The sequence below is a fragment of the Dipodomys ordii genome, unplaced genomic scaffold, assembly GCF_000151885.1.
Source record: "Dipodomys ordii isolate 6190 unplaced genomic scaffold, Dord_2.0 Scaffold164, whole genome shotgun sequence".
Lineage (NCBI taxonomy): Eukaryota > Metazoa > Chordata > Mammalia > Rodentia > Heteromyidae > Dipodomys > Dipodomys ordii.
The window spans coordinates 2,921,555-2,935,489 of NW_012267380.1; the positions used below are offsets into that span (position 1 = coordinate 2,921,555).

A 13,935-nucleotide genomic window follows, 5' to 3' on the forward strand; every position below is an offset into this window, starting at 1 on the left:
GCCCAGGCCCAGAGTTCAGGCCCCATGGCTGGACCAAAAAAAAAAAAAGAATGGAAGGGAGTGGACGCAGAGTCTCTGGATATGCTCAGATGCGCTTCCACTGACATCACATGAGCATGTGTGGAGTCTAAAATGTCCCAGGAAGCATGAATGGAAGGAATACGTATAACAAGTTAATCTTATTAAGAAAAATCTGACTGTTTCTATCTGCTAAATTAATCATCAGATTTTCCTTAGGCTCTTTCCTATTAAAAGAAAATACTTTTAATGGATTTTTACTTTATGTTCATAATTTTATGTGGTTCTTTAGAATTCCAAGAGAACAAATGTACATAAATGCGAAGTGAATTTCTCCTCCCCACTAACCACCAGCTCCTGCTCTACAGTTACATGCATGCATGCAAGCATACATGTGCCTTATGCCTACTGAACTATCATTTGCTTTTCACTCAGTGCTGTTTCAATCCTCTGTTTTCACTCAATACCTAAGTAGTCCTTTCTAATATGGATGTGCCCCAATTCATTCAGTCATTACCTAATATGGACTACTTCTAATTTTTTGCTATTTTAAATGCCACTGCTATGAGTACCCTTACGTACACATCTTTATATCTGCGAGCAATAAACATATGCAGAACTGGGCAGACTTGATAGGATTATTCAGAAAAATCCACACAATTTGCCTCGTGACAAACCAACTTCAGACAGAAGAGTTAAATGTATTATTATTATTATTTTATTTTATTTGTCAATTGTAAGTCTTGAACTCTGGGCCTGGGCATGACCCTGAGCTCTTCAGCTCAAGACTAGAGCTCTGCCACTTGAGCCACAGCACCATTTCCAGTTTTCTGGTGGTTAATTGCAGTTAAGAGTCTCAGGGAGGGCTGGGAAGGTGGCTCAGTGGTAGAGCAATGCCTTGCATGCATGAGGCCCTGGGTTCGATTCCTCAGTACCACATAAGCAAAAAGAATAAAGCCGGAAGTGGCGCTGTGGCTCAAGTGGTAGAGCACTAGCCTTAAGCTGAAGAGCTGAGGGACAGCGCCCAGGCCCAGAGTTCAGGGCCCACGACCGGACCCCCCCCCCAAAAAAAAAAAAGAGTCTCAGGGACTTTCCTTGTCCAGGCTGGCTCTGAATTGTGATCCTCAGATCTTAGCCTCCTGAATAGCTAGGATTACAGGCATGAGCCACCAGGGCCCAGCGATAAAATGTATTTTTAATGAATCAATCACAGAAACACTTGTAAACCATGGGATAAAATATTAACAGCTGCAATGCAAAGGGCAGAAGTGAAGGTGTTTAAATATAAAATACAAAAATATTCACAAAACAGAAAGGATAAAGAATGGGTTAAAGTGTTTGTAAAAATATGAAAAATAAACGATCTCAATAATCCAGCAAAAAAGGGAAATTAAAATATGGTAAAGTTAAAAAAACAGCTACTAAGATCTTAGAAATCGGACAGACACTTGTAAAATATGAAGCCTGGACGAAGACAGACAACTGTTAGAATCCACTAAAATTCCTATGTGTTCTGATTCATTAATTCTACACCTGGAAATGAGTTTTGTGGGGATAGTTCAGAGGGCTGGGGAAGAGGGAACTTTAAACAAAGTTGATTACTGTAGCATTATTAAGAACAAAGAAAATGTGAAACTTGGAGGTCAACAAAAACAAAACAGAAAATAGGCAGCACTACATTGAAGGTAAGCAATCCCACAAAACCATTTTGAAGGTTTTGAAATGCAGAAGACAGAGCTGAGGATGTAGCTCAGTTGTAGAGTACTTTCCTAGCTTTTGGGAGGCCTGGGTTTGATCCCTAGTACTGCAAAAGAAAAGAAAAACAAAACAAAAAACACCAGCAGGCAGTGGAAGCAGTAGGCATTTAAAGTGGTGGATTAAGGAACATCATCTTCAGTTAATGTTTTCTCAATACATAATACTTTTAAATGGCTACACAGCCTGCAAGACAGTAGAAGCCAAGTGTACAATGAAGACCGGAGCACAATGTCCACAATAGAACTGCAATGAAATGCTGCTGTTCATGATTTAACACCAACTGATATCAATGTTGACATCATTAAAACAAACAAACTAAAAAACCTTACTTGAACCATGTTTTCATAACACAGAAATAGGCTACAATCTTAGTGATTCTATATCATTGACATATGCTTTTATTTAATATAAAGACACTTCAGAGCAAAGACACAAAACACTAAATGGAATATAACAAATTCATTTTTGTAATGCTGTATAGATACTTACCAAGTAATAACTGCAGTATATAAAATATAAGTCCAAAGACACTGTTTGGCTGGTTTAATACACCATCTTTTCCAAAAATGGAACCCAAAAGACCAAATCCTCGACCCCATCTGTAAAATAAGGAAAACCAGTAACCCTATATTTGACATTCCCTATGTTTAAAATGTAAAATTAGTTGAGAATGCTATCCAGTTCTAAAATAAGCTAAGTTGCCAAACTTCTTAAGTATCTTTTGTTCAGTGTGATTACTCACACAGGGCTGCCAGTCACTGTATTTCTGTATTTCTAATACAACATACCTAAACATGTCAATGTGCCCATCAGAATCTCTAAGCAGCCTGATTCTCTATCCTCTCTTTTCCAAAACATAACACTATCGGTGTTGGCTGATGAGCCATTCTGAATTGAAGCCAGGGTCTCTTAGTAGTGGCACACTGGCCTTTTGGACTACATTATTCTTTTGTGGCTCTGTATGTTGCCAAGTGTTTAGCACTATCCCTGGCCTCCACCTACTAGGTCCTTGCACTATTTCCCATCTCCAGCTATGACTACCAGAATGTCTTCAGTCTTTGTCAAATATCCCTTGAGGTCAGTTGAAAGCTACATCAGTAGTTGATCCATTCCTTCATTCCAAGTACATAAACTGAAACCTTTCACTAAGCTATGTGTGAGAACACAAGTCCTACATATGTCCTGGTAACATAGGTTAAGACTTCCCCAGAACCTATCTCTAAAGAAAAAAATTGACACACTGGGTGCCGGTAGGTCACGCCTATATTCCTAGCTACTAAGGAAGCTTGGACCTGAAGATCATTGTTCAAAGCCAGCCCAGGCAAGGAAGTCTGTGAGACTCTTATCTCCAATAAACTACCAGAAAACGGGAAGTAGCACTGTGGATTAAGCAGCAGAACACTCTCTAAGAGCTGAGGGACAGTGCCCAGGCCGAGTTCAAGCCCCACAACCTACCAAACAACAACAACCACCACCACCACACAACCCCCCCCCCAAATTGACACTTTATATGACCCCAACAGTATTGAAAGTTGGCCTTCTAATTTTGGATTTAATTTAAGGTTTTTAGAATCTTATTTTGTTACTCTTAAGAAGGGATTATTGGGCTGGGAAGGTGGCTTAGTGGTAGAATGCTTGCCCAGCATGCATGAAGCCCTGGGTTTGATTCCTTAGCGCCACATAAACACAAAAAGCCAGAAGGGGCATTGAGGCTCAAGTGGTAGAGTGCTAGCCTTGTGCAAAAAGAGCTCAGGGACAGTGCCCAGGCCCTGAGATCAAGCCCCAGGACTGGCAAAAAAAAAAAAAGATTATTAAATTCTGATTTTAATAAAACTTGATACAAATATCAAAACAGGGCTGGGAAGTTGGCTCAGTGGTAGAGCGCTTGCCTTGCATGCCTGAGGCTCTGGGTTCGATTCCTCAGCACCACATAAGCAAAAAAGAAAAAAAAAACCTGGAAGTGGCGCTGTGACTCAAGAGGTAGAGCGCTAGCTTTGAGCTAAAGAGCTGAGGGACAGCGCCCAGGCCCAGAGTTCAGGCCCCACGACTGGACCCCCCCCCCAAAAAAAAAAACCACAAAAAAAATCAAAACAACATTTCCTTTGGATAAAAACTATTAAGAGTTTAACTCTGAATTAGAGTGCTTTTTAAATAACAAAAACCAGAAGAAATGCACTCTAGAAAAATCTAGACTTTGGTTCTGAAGACAAATTGCCTAAATACAAGGAAAATAAATTATTTTTATTAGTTACACTGGTTTAATAATTCTCAGGTTCAGAGCTGGGAATGTGACTCAGGGGTAGAGTGCTTGCCTTGCATGCATGAGGCCCTGAGTTCGATTCCTCAGCACCACATAAGCAGAAAAGGCAGGAAGAGTGTTAGCCTTGAGCCAAAGAGCTGAGGGACAGCACCCAGGCCCAGAGTTCAGGCCCCATGCCTGACGGGAAAAAAAAAAAAGAAAAAGAAAAAGAATAATTCCCAAGCTCATGAGAGAATGAAAGACTTTCTTGAGCCAGGTGCTAGTGGCGCCACAAACCCCTACAATCCCAGCTACTCAGGAGGCTGAAATCTGAGGATTACAGTTCAAAACTAACCCAGACAGGAAAGCCTGTGAGACTCTTATCTGCAATTAACCATCAAAAGCCTATGAAGGTGTGGTTCAAGTGGTAGAGCACGAGTCTTGTGTGAAAAACCTAAGGACAGCACCTAAGCTATGAGTTCAAGCCCTAGTACCAGCATACATACAAAAAGAAACCCCCTCATGATGATGATGATGTTGGAGTAAGAATAGCATGTTACAACTAAGAAGAGGTACAAAGGTTTCCAGCTACATTTCGAAGTGTGCAGATACTAGTGCGGACACCTGAGGTCTGCTATGGAGCAAAACAGAGGAGGCACTCCCTGCCTCGTGGAGCTCATGTGTCTAGTTAGGGAAGCAGGAAGCAGACAAACATAGCCAAATTGCCTTTAGAGATGAAGGAGCCTCATGGGTACACAGGAAAAATGGGGTTCTGAAACCTTTAGTCTGCATTCCTCTACCAGCCCTTGCCCACAAAATCCTGGTGACGCTGGTACTTGTGGTCTGAAGACCTCACCGTGAGGCCTGCTGACCCATGTAGAGCAGAGATGGGCAGAGCTCCTGTAACCAGGTGGCCAGAGAAGGACTTTCTCAGGAATTAAACTATAAAACCAAATATTGAATGGTGAAGTGAAGTTGATCTCATGAGAAATGGCAAATACAAAGATCTTCAGTAGGAATGAGGCACAGTGTACAAGACAACACGGGGGCTGACACACCATGATCAGAATGACAGAAGAGGCACATGTCCAATCATCTAAACCACCTAGGGCCTGCTTGAATTTGAATTGAATAGCAATGAGTGATATTTAGGAGTGAGCTTATTTATGTCACCCTGGGTGCTGGTTTAAAGACAACCTACAGCAGAGCAAAGTGAAGAAGGGACAGACTACAGGCAATCAAACTTCCTGACTTATTCAAATTTAGTCACTGCCTCTGCAATGGAAATAATTGGACATATTGCCAGAATTATCCTGGGTAAACAGCCTAGTTCATTCACATGGATATTTTCCTTAAAAACAATGTGATAATTCCCAAAATGAAGAATTATTTTATCAAGTACACATTTGCTTGGGCTGATGGCTCATGCTTGAAATCCTAGCTACATAGGACACAGAGATTTGAGGATTCAGGTTCAAAGCCAGCCTAGGCAGCAAAGTCCACTCTTCTCTCCAATTAACCATCAAAAAGCCAGAAGTGGGAGTGGAGCTGTGGCTCAAGTGGCAGAGCACTAGCCTTGAGCAAAAGCTCAGTGACAGACCCTGAGTTCAAGTGCCACATCAGGTGTGTGTATGGACACACACAAGTGTCCATACTCATTAAGTTTTTAAAATAACACCAAAGTCTTTTGGAGCCAACCAGACTTCCCTATTCAGCCTTCCCTGTGATTGACTCTGACCCCTGGAGACCATTACTTTGCTATTTTCTCACAATTTTTCACTCCATTTACCTCCACGTTCCTAAGTAGTATGTTCCTATTGTCTACTTTTTGGATCAAAATATTATATTTTGAATTTTTAATGTGGTAGGCCAGTGCTACTTTAAAAAATTCCAGAAAGCCTCCCATGCCTATGAACAGACCTCTGTAACAAATCTCCCATGCCATGGTCACCCAGTCCAGTAACCATGCTTGTCTGCTTCACTCACCATTACTTGTATGCCACTCAATGGTGACTTTTAGTTCCTTTTTTGCGGGGGAAAAAGATACAGTGCCATGAAGTACCCCAAGCTGGAACACGCAATCTTCCTGCCTTGTCTCACAAAGAAACAACATATACCTGTTTTTATGTTTGTTTGTTTTTGAGGTATCAGGGTTTATTATTTTTTAGGTTTTAGTTTTTTTCTCAGTTGTGGGGCTTGAACTATGGGCTTGGGCGCTGTTCCTGAGCTCTTCAGCTCAAGGTGAGTGCTCTACTAGTTGAGCCACAGCGCCACTTCTGGTTTTCTAGTGGTTTATTGGAGATAAGAGTCTCATGGACTACCCTGCCCCAGCTGGCTTTTGAACTATGATCCTCAGATCTCAGCCTCCTGAGTAGCTAGAATTACAGGCATGAGCCACCAGTGCCTGGCAGTATCAGAGTTTAAACTCTTGGTTTTGCACTTACTAGACAAGCTCTCTATTTCAATCTCTCTTTTTGCTGTTGTTGTTGTTTTTAAGTGAAATTTACATACATTCAACACACAAATCTTTTTTTTTTTTTTTTGCCAATCCTGGGGCTTGAACTCAAGGCCTAGGCACTGTCCCCGAGCTTCTTTTGCTCAAGGCTAGCACTCTACCACTTGAGCCACAGCATTACTTCTGGCTTTTTTTGTTTATGTGATACTAAGGAATCAAACTCAGGCCTTCATTCATGCTAGGCATGCACTCCACCACTAAGCCATGAATTTTTTTCAATTTATGTCAATAACTCAAAAGCATCACAACAAACAAAAGGAAAGAAGAACTCCTGGATGTGAAAAAAAGGTGCAGAAATCAAATACATTATCGTCTGGGTACTGGTGGCTCACTATAATTCTAATTAGGAGACTGAGATCTTGAGGATCACAGTTCAAAGCCAGCCCAAGCAGAAAAGTCTATGAGGCTCTTATCACCAATAAGCTAAAGGCTGGGAAGGTGGCTCAGTGGTAGAGTCCTTGCCTTCATGTAAGCATGAAGCCCTGGGTTCAATTCCTCAGCACCACATAAACGGTAAAAGCCGGAAGTGGCACTGTGGCTCAAGTGGTAGAGCACTAGCCTTGATCTAAAATCTAAAGAGGTGAGGGACAGCGCAGCACCTAGGCCCAGAGTTCAGGCCTGATGACTGACCAAAAAAAAAAAAAAAAAAGGATAGTAATAAGCTAGCAAAAAGCCAGAACCTGAGGTATGGCTCAAGTGGCAGGATTTCTTGAACCCAAGAGTTTAAGTCCAGCCTGGGCAACACAGTGAGACCTTTTTGCTTTTGTTAGTGTTTTCTTTTAAAAAGGAAAATGGGAAAGGTAAAAACAAAAAGCACATAATTCAATGATATGAACATACCAATCAGAAGACAAAACATGAGCTAGAGGTGAGGCTAGATAGTGCAACACTAGCAAGTGCAAGACCCTGACTTTCATTCCTAGAACCACCAAGAAAAAGATTACCGTACTGTACACTGTTAGGTATGATAATGGTTCTTTTTTAAAAAATAAGTCCCAGCCAGGCGCCGGTGGCTCGCACCTATAATCCTAGCTACCCAGGAAGCTGAGATCTGAGGATCACAGTTCAAAGCCAGCCCAGGCAAGGAAAGTTCCTGAGACTCTTATCTTCAATAAGCCACTCAGAAAACTGGAAATGGCACTGTGGCTCAAGTGGTAGAGCGCTAGCCTTGAGCTGAAGAGCTGAGGGACAGCGCCCAGGCCCAGAGTTCAAGCCCCATGACCGACAAAAAAAAAAAAAAAGTTCCTGGTTCATCCTAGCAGGTACAGGTAAACTACTCCCCTTGGTCAAAGCTAACCCACTGCCTCTTTTTTTACGTAAAGTTTCATCGGAACGCAGCTACTCTCATTTATTTACTTAGTGGCTGCTTTTGCACTAACAGAATGACAAGTAGTGGGGACACATATAATATGGTTCACAAAGTCTATCATATTTCCTATCTAGTCCTTTATTAAAAACTTGCCAATGTCTTTTATTTGAGCAGTATGATGCCACTACTGATGACGCAGTTACAGTATGCAAAGTTAGTGCCCAAATTAACAGAAAGCAGAAGAATTGACTACTAAGCGCCACTTTGCCACCAGAGGCTTCACAATGGAATTTAACTTGGTATATTCATCCTGATTCTGTTTTGGGTTCTAGTTCTGGGCTCAAAAAAAAAAAAATCTCAAAACCCAGAAAAACTTTCAGCGATTGCTTACTAGCCTTGGTGAGGCATGGATTAAGATGTTAGGTCAGACTGAACCCCCCTGGCCAGCCGACCCTGCAGGGCACAAGAACCAAACACACTACCCACTCTTGTACCCAAATGGAAGTCCCAGCAATTGGAAGAGAATCTGATTGCCCATCTTTACTACAGATAAAATCAGCACCAACCTGCCATCCATCATCTTGTAACTATCACACTGCCATGTAGCACCCCAATCCTTCCCTTCCCAAAACTCTTAGCAATGTCTTCTGAAATTTAGTCACCTCTCAACTTAGAAAAAAGAAAGAAAAAAATTTCTGTCTGCTATAGGTAGACTCCAACAGGAATCCTATCAGATTATTCTCCCTCCTTTGTATTTTTGCTATAATAACTTTGCTTCTTTTGACGTCTTGCGAATCTCCTGCTTCTTGGAGTTGTGCTTCAGGGTCACGAGGCATGCCCTGGCACGACGCTCATTATTGCTGCCTTCCAACTTATCATCACCTTTAAGTCCCACCCTCTCATCCAACTTCAGTCTTTCCTCTCCAAGTCCTGTCATCTTTTTGAGACCTTAACATTACAGAGATTAACAGCCACATGAAAAGCCTCACTAATAACAGCCCTCATGAGAAAATGTTCTAGTTGTTCAATTGAATGACGGTTAATATTTTCCAAAATTCAAGACACCAAGTCACTAAGAAGGGTTGAACCCCAAACAGCGCCAGAATAAAGGAAACAGCAAGACAACAAACAGCCAGCCAACAACACTAGCAAGTCTACATTTTATGCCACAAGTTTTCTTTTCCAGATGAATAAAAGCTGAATAGATCCACTAGCAGAGCCAAGCTAGAAGATGTTCTCCAGGCAAAAGGGAAGATTAGATAGACAGCAGAACCACCAAGACAGAGGGAATGAAGAAAGCAGGCAGAGACATGAAGGCTAGATGAATGTTAACTATGTTAAGACAGTATCATGTCTTGTGAGATAACAAGTATGTCATTAAAAATCAAAACAGGTGCTGGGCGCTGGTGGCTTATGCCTGTAATCCTATCTACTGGGGAGACTGAGATCTGAGGATCACAGTTCAAAGCCAAGTGGTAAAGCAGTCCAGCATCAACAGAAATGCTTAACAAATGACCCGAACTCAATCCTTTATACCAGTACACACAGACCCACAAAAAAAAATCAAAACAGAGTTGTAGGATATAGTTCTGTGGTAGAATGCTTGCTTGGTTCTTGCAAGATACACAGCTACCTATCTCCTAACACTTAAAAGAAAAAAAAAGTGACAGGGCTGGGAAGGTAGCTCAGTGGTGGATTGCTTACCTTGCATGCATGAGGCCCTGGGTTCAAGTCCTCAGCACCACATAAACTGAAAAAGCCGGAAGTGGAGCTGTGGCTCAAGTGGTAGAGCGCTAGTCTTTAGCTGAAGAACTGAGGGACAGCACCCAGGCCCAGAGTTCAGAGCCCACGACCTCCCCACCCCCACCCCCAAAAGAAGTGACAATAATAACCTCAAAGGTATGAGAATAATAAGTAACACATAGATATTCCAGGGTCCATGTACTGGTGGAAAAGTAGTATTTATTAATATCAGACTTCAATAAGCCAAGGATGCACAGTTTAATCTATAAAATGAATAAAAGAAAAGTAAATGTAAGTCTATACTTAAATAAGTAAATGGATATAGTAAATAGTGTGGGGAAAATAAGTAAAAGATGTTGAGTAATCCAAGAGAAGGTAAGGAGAGGAAAACAACATAGAGACATGTGGAGGAGTAATGGAAGGGATGTATGAATGAACAAGGGCACAGGAACAAATGCTGCCAGAACACTCTGTGCATGTATGTGACCAAGGAACTGGAAAATGAGCCTTGGGGAGGAAATGGATGGGATGGAGAAGAATGACAGAAGGGATGACTTTGATCACATTAATTTGTAACCCCCTGTACAACCTTTTGAAGTTCAGAAACTATATACAAGGTATTATATTTGTTTGTTTTGGTTTTGAGACAATGTCTCACTATGTAGCCCAGGCTGGCTTTGAGCCTTCTGCCTCAGCTCCTGAGTGCTGGGATCACACATGCCTGTAATCCTAGCTACTCAGGAGGCTGAGATCTGAGGATAGTGGCTTTCAGAAGCCAAGCTAGGGTAGGAAAGTCCATGAAACTTTTTTTTTTTTTGGGTCCGGTCATAGGGCCTGAACTCTGGGCCTGGGCGCTGTCTCTCAGCTGTTCAGTTCAAGGTTAGAGCTCTACCACTTGAACCACAGCACCACTTCCGGCTTTTTTTCTTTTTGCTTAAGTAGTGCTGGAGAATCGAATCCAGGGCCTCATGCATGCAAGGCAAGCGCTCTACCACTGAGCTACCTTCCCAGCCCCAAGTCCATGAAACTCTTATCTGCACTTAACCACTTGTGGCTCAAGTAATAGCCTTGAGCCAAAAGTTCAAGGACTGCACCTAGGTCCTGTGTTTAAGCCCCAGGAGGGGCCTGTGCATGTGCACACACACACACACACACACACACACACACACACACACACACACACTCACTGGTCAGGGAAGGTCCCACTGAGGACAGGAAGCAAATAATGCATACGTGAACAACAGCCAGGAAGCCAGTGTGGATGTGGCAAAAATCAAAGAGAAAAGTAATAGATTAACTAAACAACACTGGGTGAAGGGTAGTGATGGGTCACTTGGGTCTTTAGGCTATGATCTGACTTTCACTGTCATTCTGAAATGAGACAGCAATGGGAAATTCTGGCACGGTTTTTATATACGTGTGTGTACATAATTATACATACATGGATATATACATACATTTACATACATACATTAATATATACCTTGGGAATGGTGACACAAAAATTTGAAGAGTTATGGGCTTGCTAGTTACTTCCAGCCCTGGGCAATTTTTTTTTTTTTTTTGTCACTTGTGGGGCTTGGGGCCTGGGCGCTGTCCTTTAGCTCTTCAGCTCAAGGCTAGTGCTCTACCACTTTGACCCACAGCGCCACTTTCAGTTTTCTGGTGGTTAATTGGAGATAAGAGACTCATGGACTTTCCTGCCCAGGCTGGCTCTAAACCGAGTTCCTTAGATCTCAGCCTCCTGAATAGCTAGGATAACAGGCGTGAGCCACCAGTACCCAGCTATGTTTGGGTTTTTTAGAGCTCATTCTGGCTGCAGTGCTGAAAATACACCATGAGAGAAAAGGATGGAAACAAGGGGTACTGTAACAATACTATGAAATAATCCTGGCAGAGACTATGGTGACTGGCATGGTGATGGTGAAGTGGTAAATGGTTAGGGCCCAGGATATATGAAGGTACAGCCAGTCAGTCTTGCTCAGGAACTGAATGTACAGTGTGAGATTAAAAAAAAAAAGGTAAGTTTCTATTCATTATAAATCATTAATTCTGTCTGGGAATGTGGCTTAGTGGTAGAGTGCTTGCCTAGCGTACATGAAGCCCTGGTTTGATTCCTTAGTACCACATAAACAGAAAAAAAAAAAATGTCAGAACTGGTGCTGTGGCTCAAGTGGTAGTGTTAGCCTTGAGCCAAAGAAGCTCAGGGACAGTGCCTAGGCCCTAAGGTTCAAGCCCCAGGACTGGCACTAAAAACAACAACAACAACAACAAAACATTCATTCTCAAAATTTTTTTAATAAACAAAAGATATTAAGACGACGTTTAAATTGGAAGTAGAAATAAGTATCAGAGGGGCTGGGAAGGTGAGTCAGTGGTAGAGTGCTTGCCTTGCATGCAAGAGGCCCTGGATTCAATTCCTCAGCACCACATAAACTGAAAAAGCCAGAAGTGGCGCTGTGGCTCAAGTGGTAGAGCGCTAGACTTGAGCTGAAGAGCTGAGGGATAGTGCCCAGGCCCAGAGTTCAGGCCCCACAACCGCCAAAAAAAAGAAAAAATAAAAAGAAATAAGTATCAGAGGGAACTTTCTGTTTTTGTTTTTTTTGGGGGGGGTCTGGTTGTGGGGCCTGAACTGTGGGCCTGGGCGCTGTCCCTCAGTTCTTCAGCTCAAGGCTAGCGCTCTACCACTTGAGCCACAGCGCCACTTCCGGCTTTTTTCATTTTGCTTATGTGGTGCTGAGGAATCGAACCCAGGGCCTCAGGCATGCAAGGCAAGTGCTCTACCACTGAGCAACCTTCCCAGCCCCTCAGAGGGAACTTTCTGTATGATAGGAACTTTCTGTATGGTAGCAATGGGGAAGAAAGAGAATGGGAGTGGGAACCATCCTTTTGGATTGAGAGTAATCACAAAGTCTGTATTTTAAGAGGTGGGTCTCACTGAAATAAGACTGAAAGGAGAAAGACAGAGAGTGAGAAATGCAGGACAGTTCATTTATAGTGGACATGGCAGGGTTAGGAGAGAGATCCGACAGGTACTTCAAAACTGCTTTTGCTAAAAAGCACCCAACTCCTAACTTGAGCCTGCAAATTAAAAGCAGGATAAAAGATTGTTTGTCATCCCTACCTCCATTTTGTTCATCTTTGTTATTTATTTGGATCATTCTATTTTCTTTAAAGTCATCTTGCAGCTCCCTTGGAATCTAGGAAGGATAGGGCTAATTGCTAACATCTTTATGACAAAGCAACAAGACTATCCCTAAGGAAAGGGTCAGCAGAGCCTTGAAGAGGAGACCAGTCTGGAAATGAGGACCTTTAAGCATAATGTTGAGCCTGTACCCTAGAGTGACAGTAATCACCTCACAGGAACCAGCCCCCTCCCCCCAACCAAGGAAGACAGCATTAACAGTATCTGTTGAACCCCTCGCAAAACCAGACCATAACCATCAGTCAGGCCACAACTTGCCAGTACTGTTAATAATTATGCACATCTCTGACCCCCTCCTACTAAAGTCTATACCCGGAAGATGGGCTGAAGTGCTTTCTTTGCTTCTTTCTGTGGCACATCCGTGATTCTTAACAAATCTTCCTCTAACTTTCACCACCACTCATCTTTCTCTGTGGTGAAGGGCCAGACAAGACATGTGGAACCTCTGGAGTTAAAGCGCAGCAAGGAAGAAGTGTCTGAGGAAGAAACAGAAAAGCACACTCGAAGCTAGGTTTGCTGCTTATAATCTCTCTTCTTAAGAGACACTACTACCTATTTATTTATTTACTTACTTATTTATTTATTTTGGTCGGTCGTGGGCTTGAACTCTGGGCTTGGACGCTGTCCCTGTGCTCTTCAGCTCAAGGTGGAGCACTCTACCACTTGTGCCACAGCACCACTTTCCGTTTTTTTTTTTTTTTTTCTAGTGGTTTATTGGAGAAAAGAGTCTCACAGACTTTCCTGCCTGGGCTGGCTTTGAACTGCAATCCTCGGATCTCAGCCTCCTGAGTAGCTAGGATTACAGACCTAAGCCACTGGCTCCCCGCTTCAACTAGATTCTTGGTTTTTTTTTTTGTTTTTTTTTTCCCCCATTAATTGTGTGGCAGCCTTATTTTGTTCTCTGATTATTTCTAGTAAGGTAAGTGCTTTTACTCTGGTATTACCTTATTACAAAATATGTCAATATTGGGGCTGGGAAGGTGGCTCAGTGGTAGAGTGCTTGCCTTGCACGCATAAGGCTCTGGGTTCAATTCCTCAGTACCACAAAAGTAGAAAAAGCCGGAAGTGGCGCTGTGGCTCAAGTGGTAGAGCTCTAGCCTTGAGCTGAAGAGCTGAGGGACAGCACCCAGGCCCAGAGTTCAGGCCCA

The 13,935-nt window shown here is 42.6% G+C and overlaps 1 protein-coding gene across 1 annotated transcript in view; it reads right to left on the reverse strand.

The window, feature by feature from the left end:
* Window positions 1-2,694, reverse strand: part of Vkorc1l1 (vitamin K epoxide reductase complex, subunit 1-like 1) — a 19,700-nt gene extending 17,006 nt beyond the window's left edge. The window contains 1 exon segment of the mRNA XM_013033214.1: window positions 2,266-2,694. Coding sequence (XP_012888668.1) covers window positions 2,266-2,414 — 149 coding nt within the window. The 5' untranslated portion in view covers window positions 2,415-2,694.
* Between the last annotated feature and the right edge of the window lie 11,241 nt (window positions 2,695-13,935).